The sequence below is a fragment of the Triticum aestivum genome, chromosome 7A (assembly GCF_018294505.1).
Source record: "Triticum aestivum cultivar Chinese Spring chromosome 7A, IWGSC CS RefSeq v2.1, whole genome shotgun sequence".
NCBI classification, from domain to species: domain Eukaryota; kingdom Viridiplantae; phylum Streptophyta; class Magnoliopsida; order Poales; family Poaceae; genus Triticum; species Triticum aestivum.
The window spans coordinates 493,367,476-493,392,872 of NC_057812.1; the positions used below are offsets into that span (position 1 = coordinate 493,367,476).

The 25,397-nt window shown below is 44.0% G+C and overlaps 1 protein-coding gene across 1 annotated transcript; it reads left to right on the forward strand.

The window, feature by feature from the left end:
* The first annotated feature begins 13,849 nt into the window (after positions 1-13,849).
* LOC123151343 (protein CUP-SHAPED COTYLEDON 2) lies at positions 13,850-16,547 on the forward strand. The gene is made up of 3 exons (XM_044571070.1): positions 13,850-13,995; positions 14,133-14,650; positions 15,525-16,547. Exons 2-3 carry the CDS (start codon positions 14,162-14,164, stop codon positions 16,125-16,127), a joined length of 1,092 nt encoding a protein of 363 aa, XP_044427005.1. The 5' UTR covers positions 13,850-13,995; positions 14,133-14,161; the 3' UTR covers positions 16,128-16,547.
* Positions 16,548-25,397: the final 8,850 nt, after the last annotated feature.

Sequence of the window (25,397 nt, forward strand, 5' to 3'; positions counted from 1 at the left end):
GGTTTCCCTACCTGGTGGCCCCTGCAGACCCTGAAACCGACACTACTAAATCCTATTTTTCCAGAAAAAAATTAGGGAGAAAGAATTATCACGATCCACGAGACGGAGCCACCGTCACCTCCTGTTCTTCATCGGGAAGCCATATCTGGAGTCCGTTTGGGGCTCCGGAGAGGGGGGTCTTTGTTCTTCGTCATCACCAACCCTTCTCCATCGTCAATTCCATGATGCTCCCACCAGGAGTGAGTAATTCCTTCGTAGGATCGCTGGTCGGTGAGGAGTCGGATGAGATTCATCATGTAATCGAGTTAGTTTTATTAGGGCTTGATCCCTAGTATCCACTATGTTCTAAGATTGATGTTTCTATGACTTTGCCATGCTTAATGCTTGTCACTTTGGGCCTGGGTGCCATGATTTCAGATCTGAACCGTTTATGTTATCACCATTATATCCATGTTCTAGATCCGATCTTGCAAGTTATAGTCACCTACTACGTGTTATGATCCGGCAACCCCGGAGTGACAATAATCGGGACCACTCCGGGTGATGACCGTAGTTTGAGGAGTTCATGTATTCACTATGTGTTAATGCTTTGTTCTGGTTCTCTATTAAAAGGTGGCCTTAATATCCCTTAGTTTCCAATATGGACCCCGCTACCACGGGAGGGTAGGACAAAAGATGCCATGCAAGTTCTTTCCATAAGCACGTATGACTATTTATGGAATACATGCCTACATTATATTGAGGAACTAGAGCTAGTGCCGTATCGCCCTAGGTTATAACTATCTCATGATGAATATCATCCAACAAGTCACCGATCCAATGCCTACGAATTTACCTTATATTGTTTTTTCTAAGTTACTACTGCTATCATCACTGTTACACTTGCTACAAAACTATTGCTATCACCGTTACTGTTACCGTTACTGTTGCCACTATTATCAAAATTATCATATTACTTTGCTACTGATCACTTTGTTGTAGATAATTAATCTCCAGGTGTGGTTGAATCGACAACTCATCTGCTAATACCTTCATATATTCTTTGGCTCCCCTTGTGTCGAATCTATAAATTTGGGTTGAATACTCTACCCTCGAAAACTGTTACGATCCCCTATACTTGTGGGTTATCACATCTCTATCATTACAAACAAGAAATTCCCTAGCTATCTCTCCATCCATAACATAACCGTCAGGCATCTTAGGCAATTCATATCTAGGAGAGCTTGGCCGAATGGGTGTTTCATAATTTTCAGTTTCAGTAACTTCATGAGTTTCAGTAATTTCATCAGTTTCAGCATTCTCAAATTATTTAGCTTTAGCAAGTTGTTCATCAAGAAATTTACCTAGTGGCACAGTTTCATCAAGCAATGTACTAGCATCATGAATAACATCATTCATAGCAGAAGTAGCATCATCAATTACTTGCGACATATCAGAATTAATAGCAGGTGGCGGTGTTGCAAGCTTACTTAAAATAGAAGGTGAATCAAGTGTAGAGATAAATGGCAGTTCCTTACCTCCCCTCGTCTTCGAGGGAACGATCTTGGTTCTATCATCCTTAAGATTCTTCATAGTGATCGACGGATATAAATCCCAAGTGACTCAACAAATAAAGTTATGCTCGATGGCAACGGGCCCAGAAAAAGGTCTTGATAACCCACAAGTATAGGGGATTGCAACAATTTTCGAGGGTAGATTATTCAACCCAAATTTATTGATTTGACACAAGGGGAGCCAAAGAATATTTGCAAGTATTAGCAGTTGAGTTGTCAATTCAACCACACCTAGAGACTTGATTCGACACAAGGGGAGCCAAAGAATATTTACAAGTATTAGCAGTTGAGTTGTCAATTCAACCACACCTGGAGACTAAATATCTGTAGCAGAGTGATCAGTAGCTCAATAAATTGATAATTTGATAGCGGTAGTAGCGATAGCAACAGTAAGGGTAACCGTAGCAGTGATAGTTTTGTAGCAATTGTGACAATAGCAACAACAGCAGTAGTAACTTAGCAAGATCAATATGTGAAAAACTCGTACGCATTGGATCGGTGATGGATAATTATGTTGGATAACATCTATCATGTAACAGTTATAACCTAGGGCAACACAGAACTAGCTCCAATTCATCAATGTAATGTAGGCATGTATTTCGTATATGGTCATACGTGCTTATGATAAGAACTTGCATGACATCTTTTGTCCTACCCTCCTGTGGCAGCAGGGTCCATAGGGAAACTAAAGGATATTAACGCCTCCTTTTAATAGAGAACCAGAACAAAGCATTAACACATAGTGAATACATGAACTCCTCAAACTACAATAATCACCGGAAAGAATCCCAAGTATTGTCACCTTGGGGTATGCAGATCATAACACATAATAGGTGTGTATAACTTACAAGATAGGATCATGAACACAAATATATTCATGAAAACATAAAGGGTTCAGATCTGGAATCATGGCACTCGGGCCCTATAGTGACAAGCATTAACCATATCAAAGTCATAGAAACATCAATCTGAGAACATACTATATTGTATGCTAGGGATCAAGCCCTAACAAAACTAACTCGATTACATGATATATCTCATCCAACCCATCACCGTCCAGCAAGCCTACGAAGGAATTACTCACTCCCGGCGGTGAGCATCATGAAATTGGTGATGGAGGATGGTTGATGATGACGATGACGAAGGATATCCCTCTCCGCAGCCCCGAACGGACTCCAGATATGGCCTCTCGATGAAGAACAGGAGGTGGCGGCGGCTCCGTATCGTAAAACATGATGAAACTTCCTCTTTTATTTTTTTCTTGGGAAATAGGAATTTATAGTGCTAAGATTAGGGTTAGGGGAGCCTTATGGGCCCCACTAGCCACCAGGGCGCGCCCTGGTGCCTCGTGGGTAGCACGTGGCCCCCTCCAGTGGGTCTTTGCTCCAATATTTTTTATTTATTCCAAAGAAAATCTCCAAAAAGTTTCATCCTATTTCGAGAACTTTTATTTTTACACAAAAGACAACACCATGGTAGTTCTGCCAAAACAGCATCAGTCCGGGTTAGTTTCATTCAAATCATGCAAATTAGTGTCCAAAACAAGAGAAAACGTGTTTTGAGAAGTAGATACGACTGAGACGTATCAAGAACAATATACGGCAAAATAAGATTCCTAATCTCGCCTCTAAGACTGACTCAAGTGTTGTTAGTGATCATGTTTTCTGGATCTTGATGTCGTTAAGTGCAACGATAGTCCTAAAACACCATTGAGAGTAATGAATCGATCCATACTTATTTATTATACTTTGAGGTGATATCGTCACAAGTCATTTGTTATAACACGCGGGGTTAGCATGTGTTTTAGTTCCTTAGACCATGAGAGTATGAAAGTCACTTCTTACGGTACGGTGAGCTTTGGGGTTGTTCAAACGTCATTTGTAGCACGGTGATCATAACAACAACCACTAGTGCAGAACCTGGCTTTAGCACCGGTTTGTAAGGGACTTTAGTGTTGGTTCTGTAACCGGCACTAAAGGGTGGGGACTAAAGGTCCCCCCTTTAGTACTGGTTCAGCACGAACCACCACTAAAGGGCCACCACATTGCACGAGCCAGGGCCGGGGGCATGGAGACCTTTAGTACCGGTTGGTAACACCAACTGTACTAAAGGTTGGGGGGGTTTGGTTTTATTTTTTATTTTTCCTTTAATTTTGTGTTTTCCTTTTAATTTAGAGATTGCTTTTACATTATAGAATGAGTTGCTAAATCACTAGGTGAAAGTATCGCGGATTAGTTCGAAGTGGATATGGATCAAGTATTATGCCATATCCATATATATTACTTGATCACTTAGGACGATCCATATATATGGATATGGCATATTACTTGATCGCTGTAAGAGTGATCAAGTAATATGCCATATCCATATATATTACTTGATCACTTAGGACGATCCATATCCACTTCAAACTAATCTGCGGTTTCTTTCATAAATGATATAAATAACTCATCATAATCATCATCATATTAATATAAAAACACTTGCATCATATCATCACCAACAACACTAGCTAGCTAATAATCATCATAGTCGTCATTACCACTATTTAATCATCATAGTCATTACTGCTATCTAATCACCACCAACACTAGCTTAAAGAAGAAACATTCACTTGTACCAGAAGCAAAGATATCATCGAGTTCAACATGGTCATGAGATTATAAGCATTCATAAGACCATAAAAGCAAATCACTTTGAGATTAAGTTCAGGATGAAGAACACGGACATGAAAGGACAAGTACTAAGAGCATGAACAAGCTAATCACTCCTGCTACTCTCTCTTAGGTAAAATAGCATAGGACATGTGTAGCTCTCCTAATTCATCATATTGGAGCATGGAGATGAACCTGTCTCCTAATCGTGGGTTGCGCTTCTCATTGCTGCCCCCTAGTACTTCTCTGCGATCCTTCACAATTTTGCTCCAGTCTTTCACTATTAAGAATTCCTCGGTTTTAGAAATCCTGAATGCACTCATGTGCGATGTAGGATGTCTTGGCCGTAAGCTAACCATTGGCATGCAACCTTTAGTGTCGATCCACTAAGGCAGAACTATCATCGGGAGTACCTGTTGAAGAACATGCATCGTATAGTAACATACTTAGCAATGAAGTTTAGCTTAAAAAATAGTGAGGACAAATAGCAAAAACCTTACCATCTTTCCTAAATAGATGTGACCATAGTTTAATACGAATACTATTGGTCACACGTTTTGAGTACTAAGATTTTCAAGTTCAGGAAAATAATTTCTCTTGATAGCATCAAGATGCTCAGGCCATGAAACATAATGACTTATGTCCTGCAGTTTAGTTCAGCCCCGGGACAGTGGACGGTCCTGTCTACCAAGCGTCGGACATGTTTGCTTGAATGGAAATAAGATGTCAACAGAAATACGTTGTCAACTATTTTTTGAATAAACAATATCGAAGGCATAAATATGGTTGAGAAACTCACATAATGGTAGAACTGGAGGCGTCTGCACATCGACCCAAATGTCTCTATTACGTTCAATATCATCTTCCGAATGAATATCAAAGGTGATAACCACATCAGGCTCAAATGCATAAGCCTTGCATAGTGCTTGCCAAGTTTTGCATTCAAAATAGGTGTAGGTGTCTGCATTGTATAATTTGACGTCGAAGGTATAACCATGCTCGGTCTTCAAGTAAACTCTCTTTACCTCTATAGTTTTGTTTGGACTGAAACCTATCTTATCCAAGACAAAAATTCTTGCATGGCAGGGGATACGCTAGTAGAATAGTAAAAATTATAAATTATAAATTGAAGCAAATGAAGCATAAGTCATGCTTAATTATGAAAAAAGACTTGTCGTTGTGACTTACTGTATCCACTTTGTCGTGGGTTTGTCATGGCAGATGTCCTTGTGAAAGGACTTAGTCGTGGAGCCATTGCTACGGGTTAGCTCAAAAGGGTTAAACCGGACAAGGGGGCACGGGGATTTTATACTAGTTCGGCCCCTTCAAGGAAGGTAAAAGCCTACGTCTAGTTGTGATTGATATTGCAAGGGTTTTGAAGACCAGGGAGCGAATCCGCTTTGTCTGGCTCTCGAGTTGTTGTCTGTCCCTAAACCGCGGCCGGGTCGTCCCTTTATATACATAGGTTGACACCCGCCGGGCTACAGAGTCCCAAAGTCGGATCATAAATGTATCCGGTTTGGTCTCTATCCTTCCTATCTTATAATACAAGTTACATGACTAGGTCGGTTTATATTTACAGGCTTTAACCCGCCTTTGGGCCTTGGGCCTTCATGAAGCGCCATCATCCTTGCATCTTCATGGGCTTCTAATCTTCAAGGAGTTAACCCGGCTACAGAAGGCCGGTTTACCTCCAGTAGTAATATCCCCAACACACTTCGAAGGTCTCATCCAGCTTGATGCTGAAGCGCCTATCATCAATTAGGAAATTTCTGCCGCACAGGCCGCGCTCGTCTTCGCAGTATTCGCACATACCAAAATCGTTTTTGTTGTCAGACGACATTTCCTATGTTCATAGTCGAAACATTAATTTATAAACTTCAATTAATTCAACTAGTTCTATTAATTCAACTAATTCAACTAATAAGCACTTACTAAAAATAAACTAGTTCTATTAATTTTCTTACTAAAAATAAACTAGTTAGTTCTATAGTAAAATTTTAATTAGATCATTAAATCCCATATACCTAAATTTTCTTACTAAAATAAACTAGTTCTATTAAGTCAAATAGTTCAACTAAGCACTTATACTATAAGTAAAAATAAACTAGTTCTATCCAATTCATCTAACATTTGACATTAATATCTAACTTTTCTCTCTAATTCATCTAACATTAGACATTAATCTAACATTCTTAATTATCTAGCTAATTCATCTAATTTCGATCATCTAATTAACAATTTGGCATGCATTAATCTGATTCATTTAACTAGCTAAAACTTTGACATTAACAATTTGACATTAATCTAAAAATCAAAAAACAGAAAATAAGTTAAAAAAATGTGTGTGTGTGTGTGCGCGCGCGCATGTATGTGTGTGTGTGTGTGTACGAGCGGGCCATGGCGCGCGTAGGGGTCTTACACCGCGCGGCGACGGGGCGACGACGTATGGGGCAGCGGCGGGAGACGTACGGCAATGACGGGGACGGCGACGACGGGCCGGGGCATCAACGGGGACGTCGATGGCGACGGCGCACGGCGGGGGCGGCGATGGGGACAGCGACAGGCGACGGCGCGGGACGGGGGCGCGGCGTATGGGGCGGCGACGATGTTGAAAGAGATTGGAGAAGTGGGAGATAAAACTGAATATTTTTGAAGTGTTGTATATATAGAATGGACCTTTAGTACCGGTTGGAACCACCAACTGGTACTAAAGGTCAAATTTGGCCAGGCTGAATGGCGGGAAGCGACCCCGTTTAGTACCGGTTCGTGGCTGAACCCGGTACTAAAGACCCCCCTTTAGTACCGGTTGAGCCATGACCCGGTACTAAAGGGGTGCGCTCCCATCCTGCGGTGCACAAAGTTTAGTTCCACCTTGCCGAGCGAAGGGCAGCCACACTGGTTTATAAACCCAGCCGTGGCTGCTCCTTCGAGCTCCTCTCTAAAGCAGGCTTCTTGGCCTAACTTTGCCGCGTTGCCCTGTTGTAGCGACCTGACCTTAGACGGTCAAGTATCTGTGCTTAAGTGTCATCCCTGGATCGGTATGCTGACACACACCGTATGCGAGGATTTATAACAGAGGTAAATCACATGTATAAAGTAACGTAAATACTATTACCTCAATTCAAATAGCGGAAGTAACAACAAGGTTGTGGATTCCCATCAACATCAACGGCAAAGTTGAGTGTAGAAATCGTAACCCTAACGTATCACTTACTCATCGTATGAAATCCTGCAACATGAGACGTTGCAGCCACAAAGGGTCAGTATATTGAATGTACTGGAAAATTCACATCATAGGATAATGATGAATCATAGCTATCACTACATGCATATTTGGCTGGTGGAAACTCTATGGTTATAATGTTTTTGCGAAAAGCCAATTTTTCCCTACAACAAAGGAATATATTTTATTTAACTATCATGGTAGTTGAAAAACATTGAGAATGGTAAATCCCCATCTCAATCCCAAGTAAAAAATAATTAACAACCCAACAAATTAATTAAGTAAAGTGATGAGATCAACATGATAATTCAAGAACCAGATACTCAAGATGTCCATACCCGGGGATACGGCTAACCATGATTGGCTTTGTTGTATATTCCTTTGTTGTAGGAAAAAATTGGCTTTTCGCAAAAACATTATAACCATAGAGCTTCCACCAGCCAAATATGCATGCAGTGATAGCTATTATTCATCATTATCCTATGGTGTGAATTTGCCAGTACATTCAATGTACTGACCCTTTGTGGCTGCAACGTCTCATGTTGCACGATTTCTTACGACGAGTAAGTGATACGTTAGAGTTACGATTTCTATACTCAACTTTGCCATTGTTATTGATGGGAATCCACAACCTTGTTGTTACTTCCGCTATTTGGATTGAGGTAATAGTATTTACGTTACTTTATACATGTGATTACCTCTGTTATAAATCCTCGAGTACTGTGTGTGTCAGCATACCGATCCAGGGATGACACTTAAGCACATAGACTTGACCGTCTAAGGTCGGGTCGCTACACCTGTTAGCCTGTTGGGCCTCATGGGCCTGCATATCCACGCCCAAGGCCAAGCAGGCCCACTGGGCAACGCGCAAATATATTTTTTATATTTTTTTCTTTTCTGCTTTATTTATTTTCTTCTATTCATTTTTGAGTAGTTTTTTGCTGTATTTAGAGTTTCTTTGTGAATATTTTTGTTTTAGGTACAAAAAATTACAAACTTTCTGTTAGTGCCAGTAGTTTTCAAATTTGAATAGTTTAAATTTGAATTATTTGAAATTAGTTTGAATCACTAGTTTGTGAATAACTTAACTTTAAAAATAGATTTTTCAGTGATTCTTTTTTCTTATGTTTAATATTAGTGTGTTTTATCATTATATTCAAATTGGTAATACGTCTGGAGTTGTAATAAGTTTATAAAAGAAGTGTCTTTGTAATAGATGAGTTTTCGTCCGAAACTCTGATACTTCGAAAGAGATTGTCCAGTTTGGACACGAAGTGCATCCAATTTTTGCCGTAACCCTCCTACTTGTTTGCACATGCTATGTGGGTGAAATGATGATACCATGCCAAGTTTCAACCTTTTCAGAGTTCATTTGTAGTGCTTTTCAATTTCAGGGTCATTTAGCTCAAAACAAATCAGTAAATGCATGAAAAATAGAAAATGAAGGCAGAAAGGGTTGAAATTTGATGACGTGGCTTTGAATGGTGCACACTGAACGCAAAAAAAGTCTGAAGTTGTAATAAGTTTTAAAAATGAAGTGCCTTTGTAACAGATGAGTTTTCGTCCGAAACCCTAATACTTCGAAAGAGATTGTCTAGTTTGTACACGAAGTGCATCCAGTTTTTGCCGTAACCCTCCTAATTTTTTGCACATCCTATGTGGGTGAAATGATGATATCATGCCAAGTTTCAACCTTTTCAGAGTTCATTTGTAGTGATTTTCAATTTCAGCGTCATTTAGCTCAAAACAAATCAGTAAATGCATGAAAAATAGAAAATGAAGGCAGAAAGGGTTGAAAGTTGATGAAGTGGCTTTCAATGGTGCATATTGAACGCAAAAAAGTCTAGAGTTGTAATAAGTTTAAAAAAATGAAGTGCCTATGTAACGGTGGAGTTTTCGTCCGAAACCCTGATACTTCGAAAGAGATTGTCCAGTTTGTACATGAAGTGCATCCAGTTTTTGCCGTAACCCTCCTACTTTTTTGCACATGCTATGTGGGTGAAATGATGATACCATGCCAAGTTTCAACCTTTTCAGAGTTCATTTGTAGTGCTTTTCAATTTCAGCACCATTTAGCTCAAAACAAATCAGTAAATGTATGAAAAATAGAAAATGAAGGCAGAAAGGGTTGAAAATTGATGACGTGGCTTTGAATGGTGCATACTGAACACAAAAAAATCTGGAGTTTTAAAAACATGTAAAAATATACATAAAAAATACATTGATCATCAATGATCTTTTTGTGTAGAATCGGAATTGTTAATAGGAATCTTCCCCGGTTTAAGAACCGGCGAATATTCCTATTGCGGCCACATATCCTACACACAGAGTTCAATGAAGACCAAGTGGTTGTGATAGTTTGAGCAGTAACATATTTAAGGCGGTAAAAACCCTGTTAGGGGAGCGAGGTGGGACTAAAAAACCACTGCATGGCGAAACTTTAGTACCGGTTTGTGGCATGAACCGGTACTAAAGGGGCTGGTGGGGCCACAGCCTGCCAACAGCTTGCCACAGACTCTTTAGTACCGGTTCGTGGCACGAACTGGTACTAATGAGCACCGCCCGCATAGCCATTTGAACCGGCACTAATGGTCACATTAGTGCCAATTCAGCTGCAAACCGAGACTAATGTGCTTCACATTAGGCCCTTTTCCTACTAGTGAACCTACAGGTTCATTGAAAAGTTTGACAAGAGACTCGATACCTAAAGAGTGAAATTTGCTCCTCCTACAATGGAGAGATATTCTTAGGGCCCTCTCGGTGCGTCGGCAGACACAGGTGACTACGACACGGGGATGCCGGAACATGTCAATGAGAAAGAAGAACAAAACAGGCAACAAGAAGACCAGTATAGTGACCATGTGTTTGACTCAAGAGGATACCGACACATCTCGCCTTAGGTTTTGTAAAGTATCACGAAGCAAAGGGAACATCAACATGATGACCATAGGTTCACTCGAATGTCATTCTTGTAATCATAGGGATCGATATGGACGTCCATGGTTCAGCTATCGATCATTGAACGAAGGGGTTTTGTTCATGTCTATGTTTTACCAAACCTACAGGGTCACAAGCTTAATGTGATCATTTTCCGCCGAGTGTTAGTAGGACGAGATTATCATGGTTTTATTTGTGGAATTGTTTCATTAATATTAGAAATAGTTCGGAGAGGAACCAGAAGCATTTCGGGGTAACTGAAAGGGTTTCAGAGTTTATCGGGCAATACCGGGTATTACCGATAAATATTATATATGTGAAAAATGTTGCTGATGATGTTAAATTAATAATAAAAGGCTCTAGTAACTGTTAGGAGGTTTTTATATATAATTTAATATGAACGGGCCTTAAAAGGCAAGAGGTGGAGGGAAAATTGGGTAAATACCATGATCCAAATTGTTTATGTATCTTCATAGTGTTCCCGGGTGATCGTAGGGCGAATTTTTTTGTTTCTATTATGTTTGCCAACACATGAGGCTTTGTCGAAGTTTTGGAATTTTTGTCAATAGCCCTGATTACGTATTCGCCATGGTGGACACCGCCAACAATGCAAAGGTGCTCCTTACTTCGGACATTTCCTACCTGAATCTCTTCAACATCTAGTAGCTATTTAAGATGATCGATAATCTGGATTGGTCTCATCGAGATTCATATTTCGATGACTCTGTCCCCCATACTACCAGCCTATGTGGGTCCTTTTGGTGGCGTGATGTGTTCAAATTAGGACACAAATACTGTCAGTTGGCATCTCCAAAGTTGGGAGATGGTAGGTCTATAATGTTTTGGGCTGATAGTTGGGTTGTCGAGCGTAATGGTTCCTCCATCAGTCAAAATTTTCCAAGGATTTTTTCATTTTTATTGATGGACAACTTTCATTTTTTGATGTTCTCTCCTAGGAGCCCCTCTCAGCCTTGCATCTTCCTTTGTCTACCCAAGTGTTTAATGAGCTGGAATGTCTGCAGCAAATGATGAATGGATATGCTTGCTCTCAGGAACATGATTCCTGGATCTGGCCTTTCAATAAGGGGTGCTTCAGACCTAATCTTTTTATGTGCATGTGCACCAAGACATTGTTGTTGATCCTATTTTCCACTGGATTTGGAAATGTTCATGCACTCTGAAAATTAAAATGTATGGATGGTTGATGTTAAGAGATCGTTTGAATACTAGAGATATGCTTCAGAGGAGACACTGGCATGTGGAAGATCATTCCTGTGTGCTATGTCCATACCTCATCCATAAGGATGTTACCCACTTGTTTTTCTCATGCAACTTCAGCCTCAGAGTTTGGAATTATTTGTAGATAAACTGGGACCCTCAGCCTGGGATGACTACTTATCACATGGCAGTAAAGGCTAGGAAGGATTTTGGGTATAATTTCTTCACTGAAGTGGTATTTACAGCTGCTTGGAATATCTGGATTCTAAGGAATGGCAAGGTTTTTAGGAATGAAAGGCCTACCTTCAGAGCTTGGAGACACAACTTTATTCATGACATGACTCTGCTCTCTCATAGGATAAAATGTAAATTCAAGGATAGCCTTCTCACTTGGATTTCTAACCTCCCCTAGTTAGTTCTATCTTGCCCTGTTTGGGTTGTAAGTAAGTCTTTTCTCTTTTCCTCTTTTGTTGTAAAGGACTTGTACAGGACTTTTGTTTCCTTTTGTTTAATTGAATAAAGAGCTGTGAGGTTGTTGCCTTGCAGTATATAGTCAAAAAAAAGATGATCGATAATGGAAAGAAGCAGGATCCCTGGCCGACCTTGCCGCGGCCATCATTGACCCCTTCAATGTCATCATGAAGAAAGACATCAAGAACAAGCGTGTCTGGCACTTGATCTGCAAGGACAAACTAGACTTCGACCACCTCACCTACGCGGCCAAATATGTCTACACAAGATACGATATGTATAGGCGGATCATTGACATAAGGACATGCCTCCTCCCCCTTGCCACTTAGGGATCGGGCAGTAATAGCACCCACGGTGGCAATCATGCCAAGAAGTCAAAAGTGGTAGATGATCGATGATCGTTTCCTAGTTTTTGTAATTATGCATTGAGGTGTGCAATGTGACGTTTAGTTACTTATGCAATGGATGTTTTGTTCAGTTATGCAATCATGTTTTATAAGTATATATATTGTTATTCCGCGGACAAAGCAAGTCACATCACCAACAGTTCAACTAAGGAACACGTGTGTGATGATTCCCACAATCGTAGACAATCTCTTCCTAGCTACAGTTTGCCCGTAAGGCAAACAACTTGTGCTGGGAAATCATCTGTGTTATTTTCAGTCATCGTAACAGTCCGGTCGAGTGAACTGTATGCCGTACAACACACACGTCTTGAGTTGGGGAATCGTCTGCATTATTTTCGCTCATCGTAATAGTTCCGCTAACTTAACTGTATACTGTATATCACACACGCATCTCATTTCTGAGTCGTGCCTGGTGGATCGGCCTTCGCACACATATCTTTTTCTTTCAAACGGTTTAATTTTCTACCATTTGCGATGGATGGATCGTACATAGTTCGGTCCAAGAGTGTGCGATATGTGTGTCTTCCTAGTAGGGTTCTACACTAGTTGCTGCTTAAATAAGCTTTGTGAAGCATGGTTTCATGTTTCTGAAATTCTCTGGACTCATGATATTGTTGCGTCGGAGGTTCTCAGTGAACTTATAACAAATAGAGTAAAATGCAGCAGGTTCCCCTAAGAAAAACACCCCTTCAGCTCTTTCCTCGGACCAGTGGACCATGTTACGATTCCCATTTTGAATGGTTTCTCGGACAGTTTTGCTAGAACTCATTAAGATGAGATATAATTTGGTCTCATTCACCTTTTATAGCCATTGGATGTGATGCTATAAAATGTGTTATGCTGACGTGGATTGTATTTGTTCTTGTTTTCAAAATGAATGAGACCAAATTATATCTCATCTAAATGAATTCTAAATACTCCCTATCTCGGATGCCTGAAGTTTGCGCTAGCATATGCAGGAAACGAAGACGGTGCCTCACTAGAGTTGGCGTTGTTTCCAGCGATGGGTGACATCATACCAAACACGCCCCCATGATTAGCCTTGTTCGTTCGTTCCACATAAAATCCCGACCCCAACCAAGGCTATCCACCTCGTGCCAAGTAGGAGAGCACGGCGCGTGCGCAGCTCCGAGCGACAGAGGGCGACGCGTGAGCATATGATGGATTGCTGGAAGCAATCGATGGAGCTGCAGCTGCATCTCTCTGTCCCTGATCATCTCATCTCGTCGTCTCATCTGATCTCAGCTTCAGCTCCATCAGTCCCACAGTGCTCCATGCAGCACAGCACCACCACTTCTCCCTCGACGAAGCAAGCCCTCCCCCATGGCCGGGCCCCGCCTAGGCCAAGGGCAGCCTCTGCCGCTGACACCCTCCCCGATTCGTCGAATCCCACATTTACTCCCCCTCACCCACCTCCCCCAACCACGCGGCCATCAGGCACTATAAAACAAGGGCGCGCCTCCGCTACCAGCGAGACAGCCGCTCCCTCCCCACCACCACTCCCTCTTCGATCACTTCTCTCGCCACAGGTAAACGCTCCCACTGGCCCTGATCCTTCCATTCCATCCCATTCCTTTGGCCCTTGCGCTGCTCGATCGCTCAGCCCAGCTGGGTCCGTTCGTTCTGCAGCTTCCGGCATTAATGGTGCGCGCACGCTTGCTTGCAGGTCAGTGCGAGGGCGCGGCCGGCACCGGGATGGAGCGGTACAGCGCTCTGGGCATGCGGCTGGACGGCGGGGGCGGCGATCTGCCGCCGGGGTTCCGCTTCCACCCGACGGACGAGGAGCTCATCACCTACTACCTCCTCCGCAAGGTGGTGGACTGCGGCTTCTCCGGCGCCCGCGCCATCGCCGAGATCGACCTCAACAAGTGCGAGCCGTGGGAGCTGCCGGACAAGGCCTGCAAGACCACCACGGAGAAGGAGTGGTACTTCTACAGCCTCCGCGACCGCAAGTACCCCACGGGCCTGCGCACCAACCGCGCCACCGGCGCCGGCTACTGGAAGGCCACCGGCAAGGACCGCGAGATCCGCAGCGCCCGCAACGGCGCGCTCGTCGGCATGAAGAAGACGCTCGTCTTCTACCGCGGCCGCGCCCCCAAGGGCCAGAAGACCCAGTGGGTCATGCACGAGTTCCGCCTCGAGGGCGTCTACGCCTACCACTTCCTGCCCAACAACACCACAAGGGTCAGCTACATTCCATCTTCAATCACCTCATTCATCTTCCTTTCCACTAGCATTGATCTGCATTTTTCATCGCCTATGCCGCCTGATTTTTACTGTTTTTTCTCCGGGGAAGTAGTGGTAGTAGTACTGGCGGCAATGATGCAATGGTGTAAAGTCACGGGGGTTTTTAGGGCAGATTTTTGCTACCTGCGAGCTTACGTTTCTCGTGTGAAGTCATGGCTACGAGCTAGAAGGATAAGCTAAGCTAGTGACGAGTAGACTAGAGGTGCTGGAGCAGCAGGCTCTGTATGTACGTGTGCCTGTTGCAATGCTGATTGCATTGCGTGGATATGGTAAGCGAGGGGCTTAAGTGCAGTGAAAGATTTGCTGCAGAGGTATACGAATCTTTTCTTGGCCGGTGACTGCCCGCGCATGCTGCGAGTGCATGCACAGCTTACTATATTCCTACAGATGCGTAAATGCATGCCATGTTTGGGTGTTTTACTGCGTTCTCTTGAACCCATTCTACATTCATCTCATGCATCAGATAGTTCTCTCTTTTACCTTCTTTTTTTACTCAGAGATGAAGTCTGGCTTACTTGCTTCATAGCTGTTGTTTTAATGTTCTTCGCTGGTGTCATGTAAAAATGCTAGGTGGTGACATTTGATCATAGGCAATGAAAATATAAATGGACAAGTGGAGGTTGGAAAATGTTGGGTTAAATAAAGAGTTAACTTTTGAACGATGTTCCTTTTTCACAATAGAAAAATAATACTACTCCCAGTAACATGCACCTGAATGTAGAACTCGTAGGCTCGTAGTAGCATTCAACGACGTCGTCGACGGTGTGAGATATTCAGCACTTTTTGCTCACGCGTTGATGTATATATCCAGGATGAGTGGGTGATCGCGAAGATCTTCGTGAAGCCAGGCGCGGTGCCCCCCTCCCGCAAGGCTCGCTACGGACTCAGCAGCGCAGGCGACACGTCGTGCTTCTCCGACTCCACCTCCGTCTCCATCGGCGGCGGGGGCGGCGCCTCCGCCTCGTCCGCGCCGCGCCAGCACCTCCCGGATACCAGCTCGCTGTTGGCCGCGGCGCAAGCCGCCGCTGACGGCGAGAGCAGCTCCTACGGCGCCACCGCCAACAACAACAACGCGGCCGGCAACTGCCGTGAGCTCGTGCCCTGCTTCTCCACCGCCCACATGGATGCCACCCTCCTCGGCATCGGGCAGTACGAACCGGCTACGCTCGCCGTCGAGCAGCCGTTGGCCTTCTTCCAGGCCCCCCGCCTGGTGCAGGCGGCGGACAACCTCAGCCTGCCGATGTTCCTCCCAGGCGGCCTGCAGTCCGGCGTCTCCCTGCTCGGCATCGGCGGAGGGGCCTTCCAGCACTGGCCGTCCTCCGGCTACGAGATCAAGCTGGAGGGCAGCCGCGCGCCGCCGCAGATGGCCGTGGGCCCTGGCCAGCTTGACGGCGCCTACGGCTGGGGCTTCTAGAGCAGTATGCATGCATGCCTTTCATCGTGTGCTGATTATGCTCTCTCATTCTAGCCTGCTTATCACTTTGCTTAGATGCATGTGTCCTTAGCTAAGCACGTAGCTATATCGATCATTATGCTAGCTGCAGTAAGTTTCGATTATTTATGCTCTCTGATCGTCGTGTGTTCCTACTGTAATAACAGGACACACGACTTCAGGAGCCATGTACTGGATCACTAGCTAAGTTACCTATAATTTATAGTTGATTATTAGCTAGTCGTATGTTGTATCAGACTATGTATGCCTAGTTCATGTATTGTTAATTTGTTAGTCGTATGGTGTATCAGACTAGCTATCAGTAAGTCCATCAAGATGTGTACCGGTTCGACTGTATGAGACTACTAGTTAGTTGAGATCAATGTATGTGTATCTTTATTATCATGTGGGAACGATGCAGTAGCATATGCATGCTTGCTTTTCTTGTCCACGCCACTATTTCATTGAAAAACCCATTGTTGACTTGGGTGCTAGAGTAACTCTAGTAGTAAATATTTAAGAGCAACATGATCAATGTGCTCTTTTTTAAATGTGCTCTTTTACCAATAGTACTAAATTACTTTACCAAGTGCATAGAATGGCAAAAACCAGGATAACCAAACTTCCAAGTCTAAATGAACAATGATACAATTGTAGTTTCGGTACCAAACTTCAAACTCTTTGGCAAAATAAAAACAAAAATTGAAGCTTGCTAATGAAACTAACAATGATACTCCAAGCTTACCAAGCTTTAAACTCTGAAAAATAATAATGTATATTAGTATTTTTCACTCAACTCCGTGAACTATTAGTCATTTTGGTAGGGAAAATAGAAAATATATCAATGAAAATACCCCAATGGGTCTCAGTCCCAATGTGCACCTGAATTGAAAAAAATTAGAAATTGTAAAAGTCGTGAATTTCTGAACATTTTAGAAACAAACATGATCTAGTGTTATACTCGAATAAAGAAATGTTTCATTAAGGAATGACTTCGGACCCAAAAAAATTATGAATTCCAAAAATGTGTAGTATTTTTACATAGTGTGGATTTTGTTTTCTTTTGCCTAGAATACCATGAAAGTCATTCCTTAGAGTTTTACCCTACTGTGTACGATAAAGAAAAGAGTCATTCCTTAGCGAAACTTTTCACACGAGTGTAATAGTAGATCATGTTTGTTCCCAAAATGTTTCAGGAAAATTTAATTTTTTTAAGCAATTTCTAAAGAAAAATCTCAACTAAGGTGTATTGGCACCTAAGACCAAAAGATCCGCGCCGTAAATACAGAGAGGGGAGCTTCTGGGCTAAAATTATTATACATAAATAATGAGCAAGTATTAATAAGCTAAGCACACTTCAAACACTAGGGCAGGAAAATACTACCCCCAACAAACCAGTACAATAATAAGCATAAGTCACATCTATTAGGCAGATATAGTATAACATTCACATATTGATAATTAATCGGGTAAGTATATTTAGGACCTCTTTGATTCGCGGGATTTTGAAAACACAGGAATAGGAAAAGTATAGGATTAGAGTGTCATGCCCACTTGAATCCATAAAAATAGGAAAAGAGCGTTTGATTTAACGGGAAAAGCAAAGAAATTGCAAAAAAAAAAAATTAGAGTGGATGTTAAATTTTCTATAAAATGTAGTACAAAAGATTCCATTGAAAAAATTCCGATAAAATTCAATCATATGAATCAAAGGACAAACGCGGGAAAACTTTCAAAGGATTTCAATCCTCCAAAAATCCTATTGAATTCCCTTGAATCAAAGGAGCCCTTAAAATTTCAGATTATTCGGGTCAGGACTCGGTTGATTCGTTGATGCTTCCCATCGTCAGCTCATGTCGTCAGTCGTCACCGTGAAAGAGCACGCGCGGCCGCGCGGCCGCGCGGCCAATCGCACACGGCGCACACAGGCCGTGGCGCAGCGTGACACGGCGCCGTATGTTCGCGTGCTAAACAATACTACTCCCACATTTCCAGCAGCTGCCATGTTTTTTTGCGGGAGCTGCATGCTTTTTTAAATAGCAGCTGCCATGTTTGGAGCTGCACGCTTTTAAAACAAAATCAACCCTCCAACATACTTTTAAAACAAACTTTTTGGAAGCATTGGCTTTTTATTTGCCTGGAGCTTTATGAGTATTTCTTTTACATGAAAGTTTGCACGTATGTGGGACACTAAAAATGTTTGCTGCAAAATAGTTTTTCTAATCTTTTTAATCATTTGTGCTGATGCACCCACGAGCCGAAAATCTTTCTCATTTTCCATCTACTCTGTCAGACTCGCGTTCTATCCCAAATCGAAACTGCTTCATGCATGATACATATGCACGATTTATGGACGACATGACAATCCAGCCGCCGGCGACTTGTTCAATCATACACATGTCTGGCCAGATTTAATCCTCGTTTGTGCATCGTCCGAAGTTTGTCGTGCGCATAGCACTTCTCGTCACAAATTGGCTCTGGGATTTTTTTTCGCGCCTAAGATTGCAATGTGTTCACATTGCCATTTAACCATTCTTAGAGTATCTTTAACCCTTCACCTGAAATCCTATAACTTATCATTTGTGTTTAGATACCTTGAATTATAGGACTTGAACAAACCAGTGTTGTCGGCTATTATTACATAATGACCGCTAAGAAATATATTAGTACCTACTGATTCAATGATGCAGGAAAGTGGCATGACAAACGACACGTCGCCACCTGTTTTGAGGAGTTAGACACTATATAAATTTTCTCTCAAAATGCTTAACTCCTCAATAATATAAGGAGAACTACTCCACACGAAGACACTTCAAATTTGACCAGCCTAACAAGTTCTCCCTAAAAATATCTCCCTCGGGCGACTCTGTCTGCTTCCTCAAGCATCAGTTTCCCCCATGGCGAGACTCCAAGCCGAAGCCTCACCCTGCAGGTACGTGGCCTCGCGTGCAACACCGCCAACATTCGGCATTTCCGATGAGATATTATTCGATTTCTTGTCTTCCCCGTCATTCCTGGCCATTGCCATGCTCGTCCCCCATTGTCCTTGGCTACGGTTGCGCTCCTCCCTGCCGTGCCTGGCTACAATTAGAGCACAACCACATGCACACCAACACCTACAAAAAGTATGTGCAAGAGAAAAGCATGCACACATGAGAAATTACATGGCTGCTGCCCGCCATCGTCAATTTCGGTGAATCACCGGGCCATGACATCGTGCCACAAGAAGAACCAAGATGAGACGAACCCATTCGGCAAAGAATCGCCCAAATCGTGGTCCACGGAGGATGAATTTCACAGCTTGTGATGACCCCCTTCCTCGCAAGTCGTGCTCGGTGAGCCTATGTCAAATTACCTTTGCAGATTGTATACTCTAGGCCCTCGGTAGCTCCTCGAAAACATCTACAGTTTAGAAGTCCTCATTGGTTGCTGAGAAGGGAGAAGGGAGAAGGAAGAAGGACAAAGGAGAGGGAGAGAGTCTTTCATGTTGGGTCTAGTTTATTTGAGGAGGTAAGATTGAGGTGAGGATTTGGTGAGCAATTTTTAAGTCCTCGCTTTTTTAGAGCAAGTACAATAGGATGACATAAGCAAGCTACAAAAAATAGACTAATATATCTTTATTTAGTTGGAGGAGAGAGAGAAGGAGGAAAGAAGAGAAGCGGCCTCTTAGTTAGTAGCCAGCTGCAACACGAGACCGAAAACGCTTTGTAAGGATGTAAGGTGGGCCAACTATCGATAAACTAGTACATATTTAAACCTCTAATTATGGACTGTTGGCTGTATTATTAACCATGCTCTTAACTCTTAAGAGTTAACACCTCTTGGGAGTTAAATTATAGGGAAGGATTAGAGACGGCCTTACCACCACACACCAAATCTCATGCACTGTGGTTGGTTAGTTCAAAGAACTGGAGTCAGCTTATGTCTGTTATTCTTCAATAGCTCAGTGGTAGATCGGTCGGTTAGACGACCAAGAGCATCTGTTGTTGTGTGTGAAAAAGTTAGTATGTCGAATATATCAAGTGGTGATGCCATCACCATATGAACGTTCGCCACATATTTACGACAAACACAATGCACATTTGGTGGATTCGAAGAGCTTCTTTTCCGTAATCTCGAAAACAAACGCTATGCACATGAAACCAAGAGGAAAATAGCAGCACGTACGTGCATGCAAACCTTAACTAAAGCTTCTGCATATGTTATTGAATTTGAACAGCGTCGACGTATTCATCGACGTACGTAGATGAAAGATGATATCCTTGCGGCTGGCCAAGTGGCAACGCGAGACGGCCAAAGACGGGAAGATCGAGCGAGCTACAGCGGCCTGCCTGTGCGTAGTACATGCACGTAACGGACGTGGTGGTGTTCCGTAACCCGATGAGTTAAAAGTCCACCCGGCCGTTTCCCTGGCGCGGCATGATTCCCTGCCCCGCTTTTGCATGCATGCGTCCATCCATCCGTCCATTCCAGCCGTCACTTCTCCATGCCCATGCCCCTCCCTCTGCCACAATGTACCAGTGCTAACAAGGGTGGTGGTAGTAGGCGGAGTAATATTTTATGTGACGGGCGGGCCGACGAGATGTGGACGTCTCCTGCTGGATCCCAGGGGAAGGAGAGGGATGATTGATGGATGGACGGACGGACGGGTGGTACGTGACGGGGGATACAGGTTTAATACACAGCCTCTCGCCCGATCGATCATCTCCATCAGTCCCCCGCCGCGGAACAGCTCCATCCATGGCCGCCAGCTGCATGCCCAACGTCCGCCTCGTGCTCCGTAAATGTTGACGCCTCCTCGTCTGTAGATTTCTCTCTCAGCGGAGATAGACTACTCACTACTGCATGTGTAATGTGGCAGACCGTTCCGGAGTATCGTCGTGGAAAGAGGGCTGGCATTGGCGATTTTCAGGGCATGTGATGACGCGCCATATTATCGCCTGTTTTTGTCGGCAGAGTTCAAGAACATCGTCCCCAAGAAACAAAAATGAAAGAGGGCCAACCTCAGTTATCCTTTCGCCTTGCAATGAAAGAAATCGGATGGCTACAAAACTGGTATGCACTCGCGCGTGAAGTGAAAAATACTCGAGCACCTACAAATTGATAACGCGGTAAAACCATGATCGAGTGACGGAAGCCGTTCGTCATCCACCATCAAAAGCACGATAATTTCAATGCTTTATCGGAAAAAGAAAATCGAGTTCCATCTCTAACGAGAGGTTTCCCAGCATTTTCAGCACGGAAAAGATCATCTGTTGCTACTGCTTTGTTGCTGGTCCCATTCGAATTAGACGAGAGAGAGAGCGAGAGTGAGTGCATAAAGGGACAAAATGGATCTCATACGTGTATTATTCTGTTGAGTGAGAAAGAATACGCATGCGCCATGCAGGCAGGGCAGGGCAGGGCAGGCGTGGCAGAGCATAGCATGCATAGCAATGATGCCTGGGTGCAATTAGGGTGTCGCAATCTTACGTAGCCTACGCCTGCGGATGTAAAAGAACGGGGAGCTGAGTTTAACTGCACCGCACTGGCCCGTGATCTCGCCAGCGATATCGATGATTCGATCGGTGCAGCCGCATGCAGACTGAGCTAAGCCGCAGCTTTGCATGCTAGGCAGGTGCCCATCGACGGCGACTCGCTAGAGTACTACGGGGCTGTTTGGTTTCCAGCCACACTTTGTCACACTTTGCCACGCCTAACCTTATGCAAGTTTGACCAAGTTAGGTAGGTGTTTGGTTCTAGCCACACCTAAAATAAGGATTATTTTATGAGCAGTGAACCCCACATGTCATAGACACAAAAAGTGTAGCAAGATTCTTTTAGTCAAGCCAAAGTGTGGCTAACAATTTGAGCAACTCAACTAAGGCAAATGTGGCAAAAATCATGTGGCAATATATGACAAAGATCGTCACAATCCAAACAACCCCTACGTCTACGTGCTAGTAGTAGAGGAATAGCTGCAGCACTTCACTCGAGTTTAGCGCAGTTTTATGCATGCAATCACAAACTCTGCAAAGCGCAGACCATGAAACATCAACATCGGATCTCCTGGCAGACAACCTATGATGATTCCATGAATCAAAGTCCTTCAACTCTTTTGATCTTTACTTGCAGCAAGATTTAACTGGCACCACCCATCCTGCATTCTTGCTTATACAGTACTTGTACAATCTGACACTTTTTTATGAGTGACACTTTTGGTCAGTAGGTTTTTCTTTGCCGTATTATTAATATCGCATTTCCAAACAACAGCGTATTATACTCTCTGGCTCTCTGCTTTGTCTCATCGATGTGTATACGAACAAATTGTGATCCTACTCTTGGCCGCAGGAAAACCTCGTTGAAGATCATGCCAACGGCTATTTTCAAGACGTCATCGTCTTCTTCCTCCTCCGATCATGAAGAGTCGCCGAAGATCAACGCCCTCAACCTCTTCATCACTAGAACTGACTCGGTTCAATTCAATTGCCAAAAGAAAAAACAAGATGAAAAAGCACACAAAAAAAACTCACCTAGGCAAATCATCGAACATTTGAAGGATGACGGGGGTGTCACGTCCTGTCGTCGACGTTGAGCCGATGCCCAAGTTGCGGCGGGGCTTCAGCGGCCGACAGTCGACGGAGAGGCTACGAGGTAGAAGATCTGGTGTGTGCAACCGGCGACAGGATTGACACGACGACGGCGGTGATAAAGCTCGATTCCAACGACGATAGTGACTGGCGAGCGTATCAGAGTGGGGCAGAAGGGTGGCGGAGGCAGCGAGGTGTTGGCTGAGGCGTTCCGCGGTCGCTAGAAGCAATGCCGGCAACAAGGCAACACAGGGTGAGGAATGCGTAGGTGCGGAGTAGGAGGCCAAAACTTTTACTCCCCAGATGGGCAACCGAGTATATTTGAGAGTTGGGGCGACTCTAAGTAAAAAATATCCTCCTTTAACACCGATAAGGGATCGGTTAGGTGTGATTCAGGGGAGGAAAAACGAAATTTTATACTACTCTAAATCTCTGTCGCCTTTTAGGATGGTTGTCACTTAGCTGGTCCAGTAGTTGCCGTCGATTCGTTGGCGTGTGACTGTAGCGACTGAAACTCGGCCCACTGTCGATGCAACCAGTCTTTGCGAAAACTCTTGAAGCTATCATTTAGAAATACCTGAAAGAGTTGGTTCGTTTTCAAAGGCCATCACTTGGACGCTCTATAAGTTTCAGTGTTATAAAGCTTACTCTCAAACTTTTTGTTTATACAGTAGTGATATTTTTTGTTTCACTCTTTATCTTTGGATTCTTATCTAATGACCTAGGACAGAATCCTGGACTCGAGGAGTAAAAATTCAATTTTTTTATTGGATTTGTTTCGTACATTTATCTAGGAGAAAATCCGGGGGTCAGAATTCTTTTCAATTCGAAAGTCCCAAATAATCCAAGGGAGCGGAAAGAGAGGTATTCGAACCCTCGGTACAAAAAAATTGTACAACGGATACCCCTAATACGAGAGCAGTTGGACAAACACATGCGCATCGACGGCGCGCGAGTTTACAGGTTATATGATTTCTTAAAAACGTCCCGATCGACAAATGGAATACCTGATGAATTGATCGACATCGAAGTCATGAACAGCGACTACTTCATGGCCCGCAAAACACGCACATGTACGGGGCCAAGTGTAGTGCAAGATGGATGGAGAGGGATACCCGGACCGAATAAAGACTCGGGCACTGGCAGCCAATGGCTGAGACCTGGGATTAATCGGCCCCTCTTATTGCTGATATGACCGGCGACTCGACGTGTCCATGGCCGGCGGGTGACTCGTCAAGTCGCTGCTCCAACACAGCCCTTCTGTCCCCCTAGCTAGCTTCGCTATGCCCTACGCTCTCTTTTGCTCCCATCCGCGTTAACTCGCGCGCCGATACCACTACTCCAGCAGTATGTACTACGTTTACGTGCTTCGTCCCATCGCGCTTTGCAAACGGTCTCGCAGGAAAACCTCGACAAGATCGCGGCGTTCGGTGCGCTCCGCTAGCTAGATCCTGGGATCCTCGAAGTCAGTCTCTCTTTCCGCCGTCGGGACATTTTTCGTTGGTCGACGTTACACGCGGAGATAGCGAGGAGGATTCGAGGAGGAAACTTTCAGACAAACTCCATAAAATGAACATCACCGAATCGAAAAGGAAAGAAAGTTTTTTTAAAGCAAAAAGGAAAGAAATGTAGTTTATATAAGGGTATCACGTGAAAACTCTCTCCTGGGGTAAATCTTTTTTTGGAAGACACTCCTGGGGTAAATCTGAAATGTCTGATTTTCATACGTTGGATCTCAAATGGATGCATCAGATCACGAGTGGGGATGGTAACCCAGCCACTTGAACCGAGAGATTCAGACGAGGAAAGCATGGAGTATGTGCAGTGTAAGACTTGCTGCTTTTCTCCTTTCTCATTTTCTTATTTGTACTTGGAATTACAGAAGGTAAAACCTGCCTAAGGGCATCTCCAACAGCGACTCGTAAATTTCCTCCCGCATCTGTCCACAGACAGGAGGACCTGTCTGCGGACACAGATGCAGGAGACCGTTATCCAACGCTATTCACATACATTTCAACAACTTTTCGAACAAACCGGATGAAATTCGTGCAAACACGGTGGATTCATATAAACTAGACGAAGTTCATTTAAACTAGGATAATTTTTACATAAAACCAGATGATATTTTGTCCGGTGAACTCAAAACAATTAAACTAAAACCCTAAACTACTCTATACTTGACGGCGACCTCGTAGGCCATGTCGGGCTGGCCGACGGCTCGGTCTCTGTGGTCATCGCCCGATCCAACGTCGGAGTCGGAATCATTAGGTTCCGGCTGCGGAAGGTGGTGGGGTCGCGGCACGGCTTCCTGGCAGGCGCGTGATGCTCGCGGATGATCCTCTCCGCTTCCTCCTGCGGCATGCGCAGTGCGGTCGCGGCCACCAACTATGTGAGCAGGGGATTAGGGCGGCATGCCTTGAAAGAGGCGGTGTTCGCTGAGAGACCACTCCTCGCCGTACTTGACCATCTCCCCGTCATTGTGGCGGAGACGACGCTTGGACGTCTTTGACGTCGTCACGGAGCGGTCCAGGGCTCAGCCGTACACCAGGTCCGGGTCCGTCGCGATGTGCGGCGGCAAGACGTCGGATTCCGCGAACTTGGACCTGCGCATGCTTTGAGCCTGTCCCGCCGGCGCTGCTCCCTGTCGGCGTACTCCTGCGCCGTCATGGCGCTCTGCGATGAC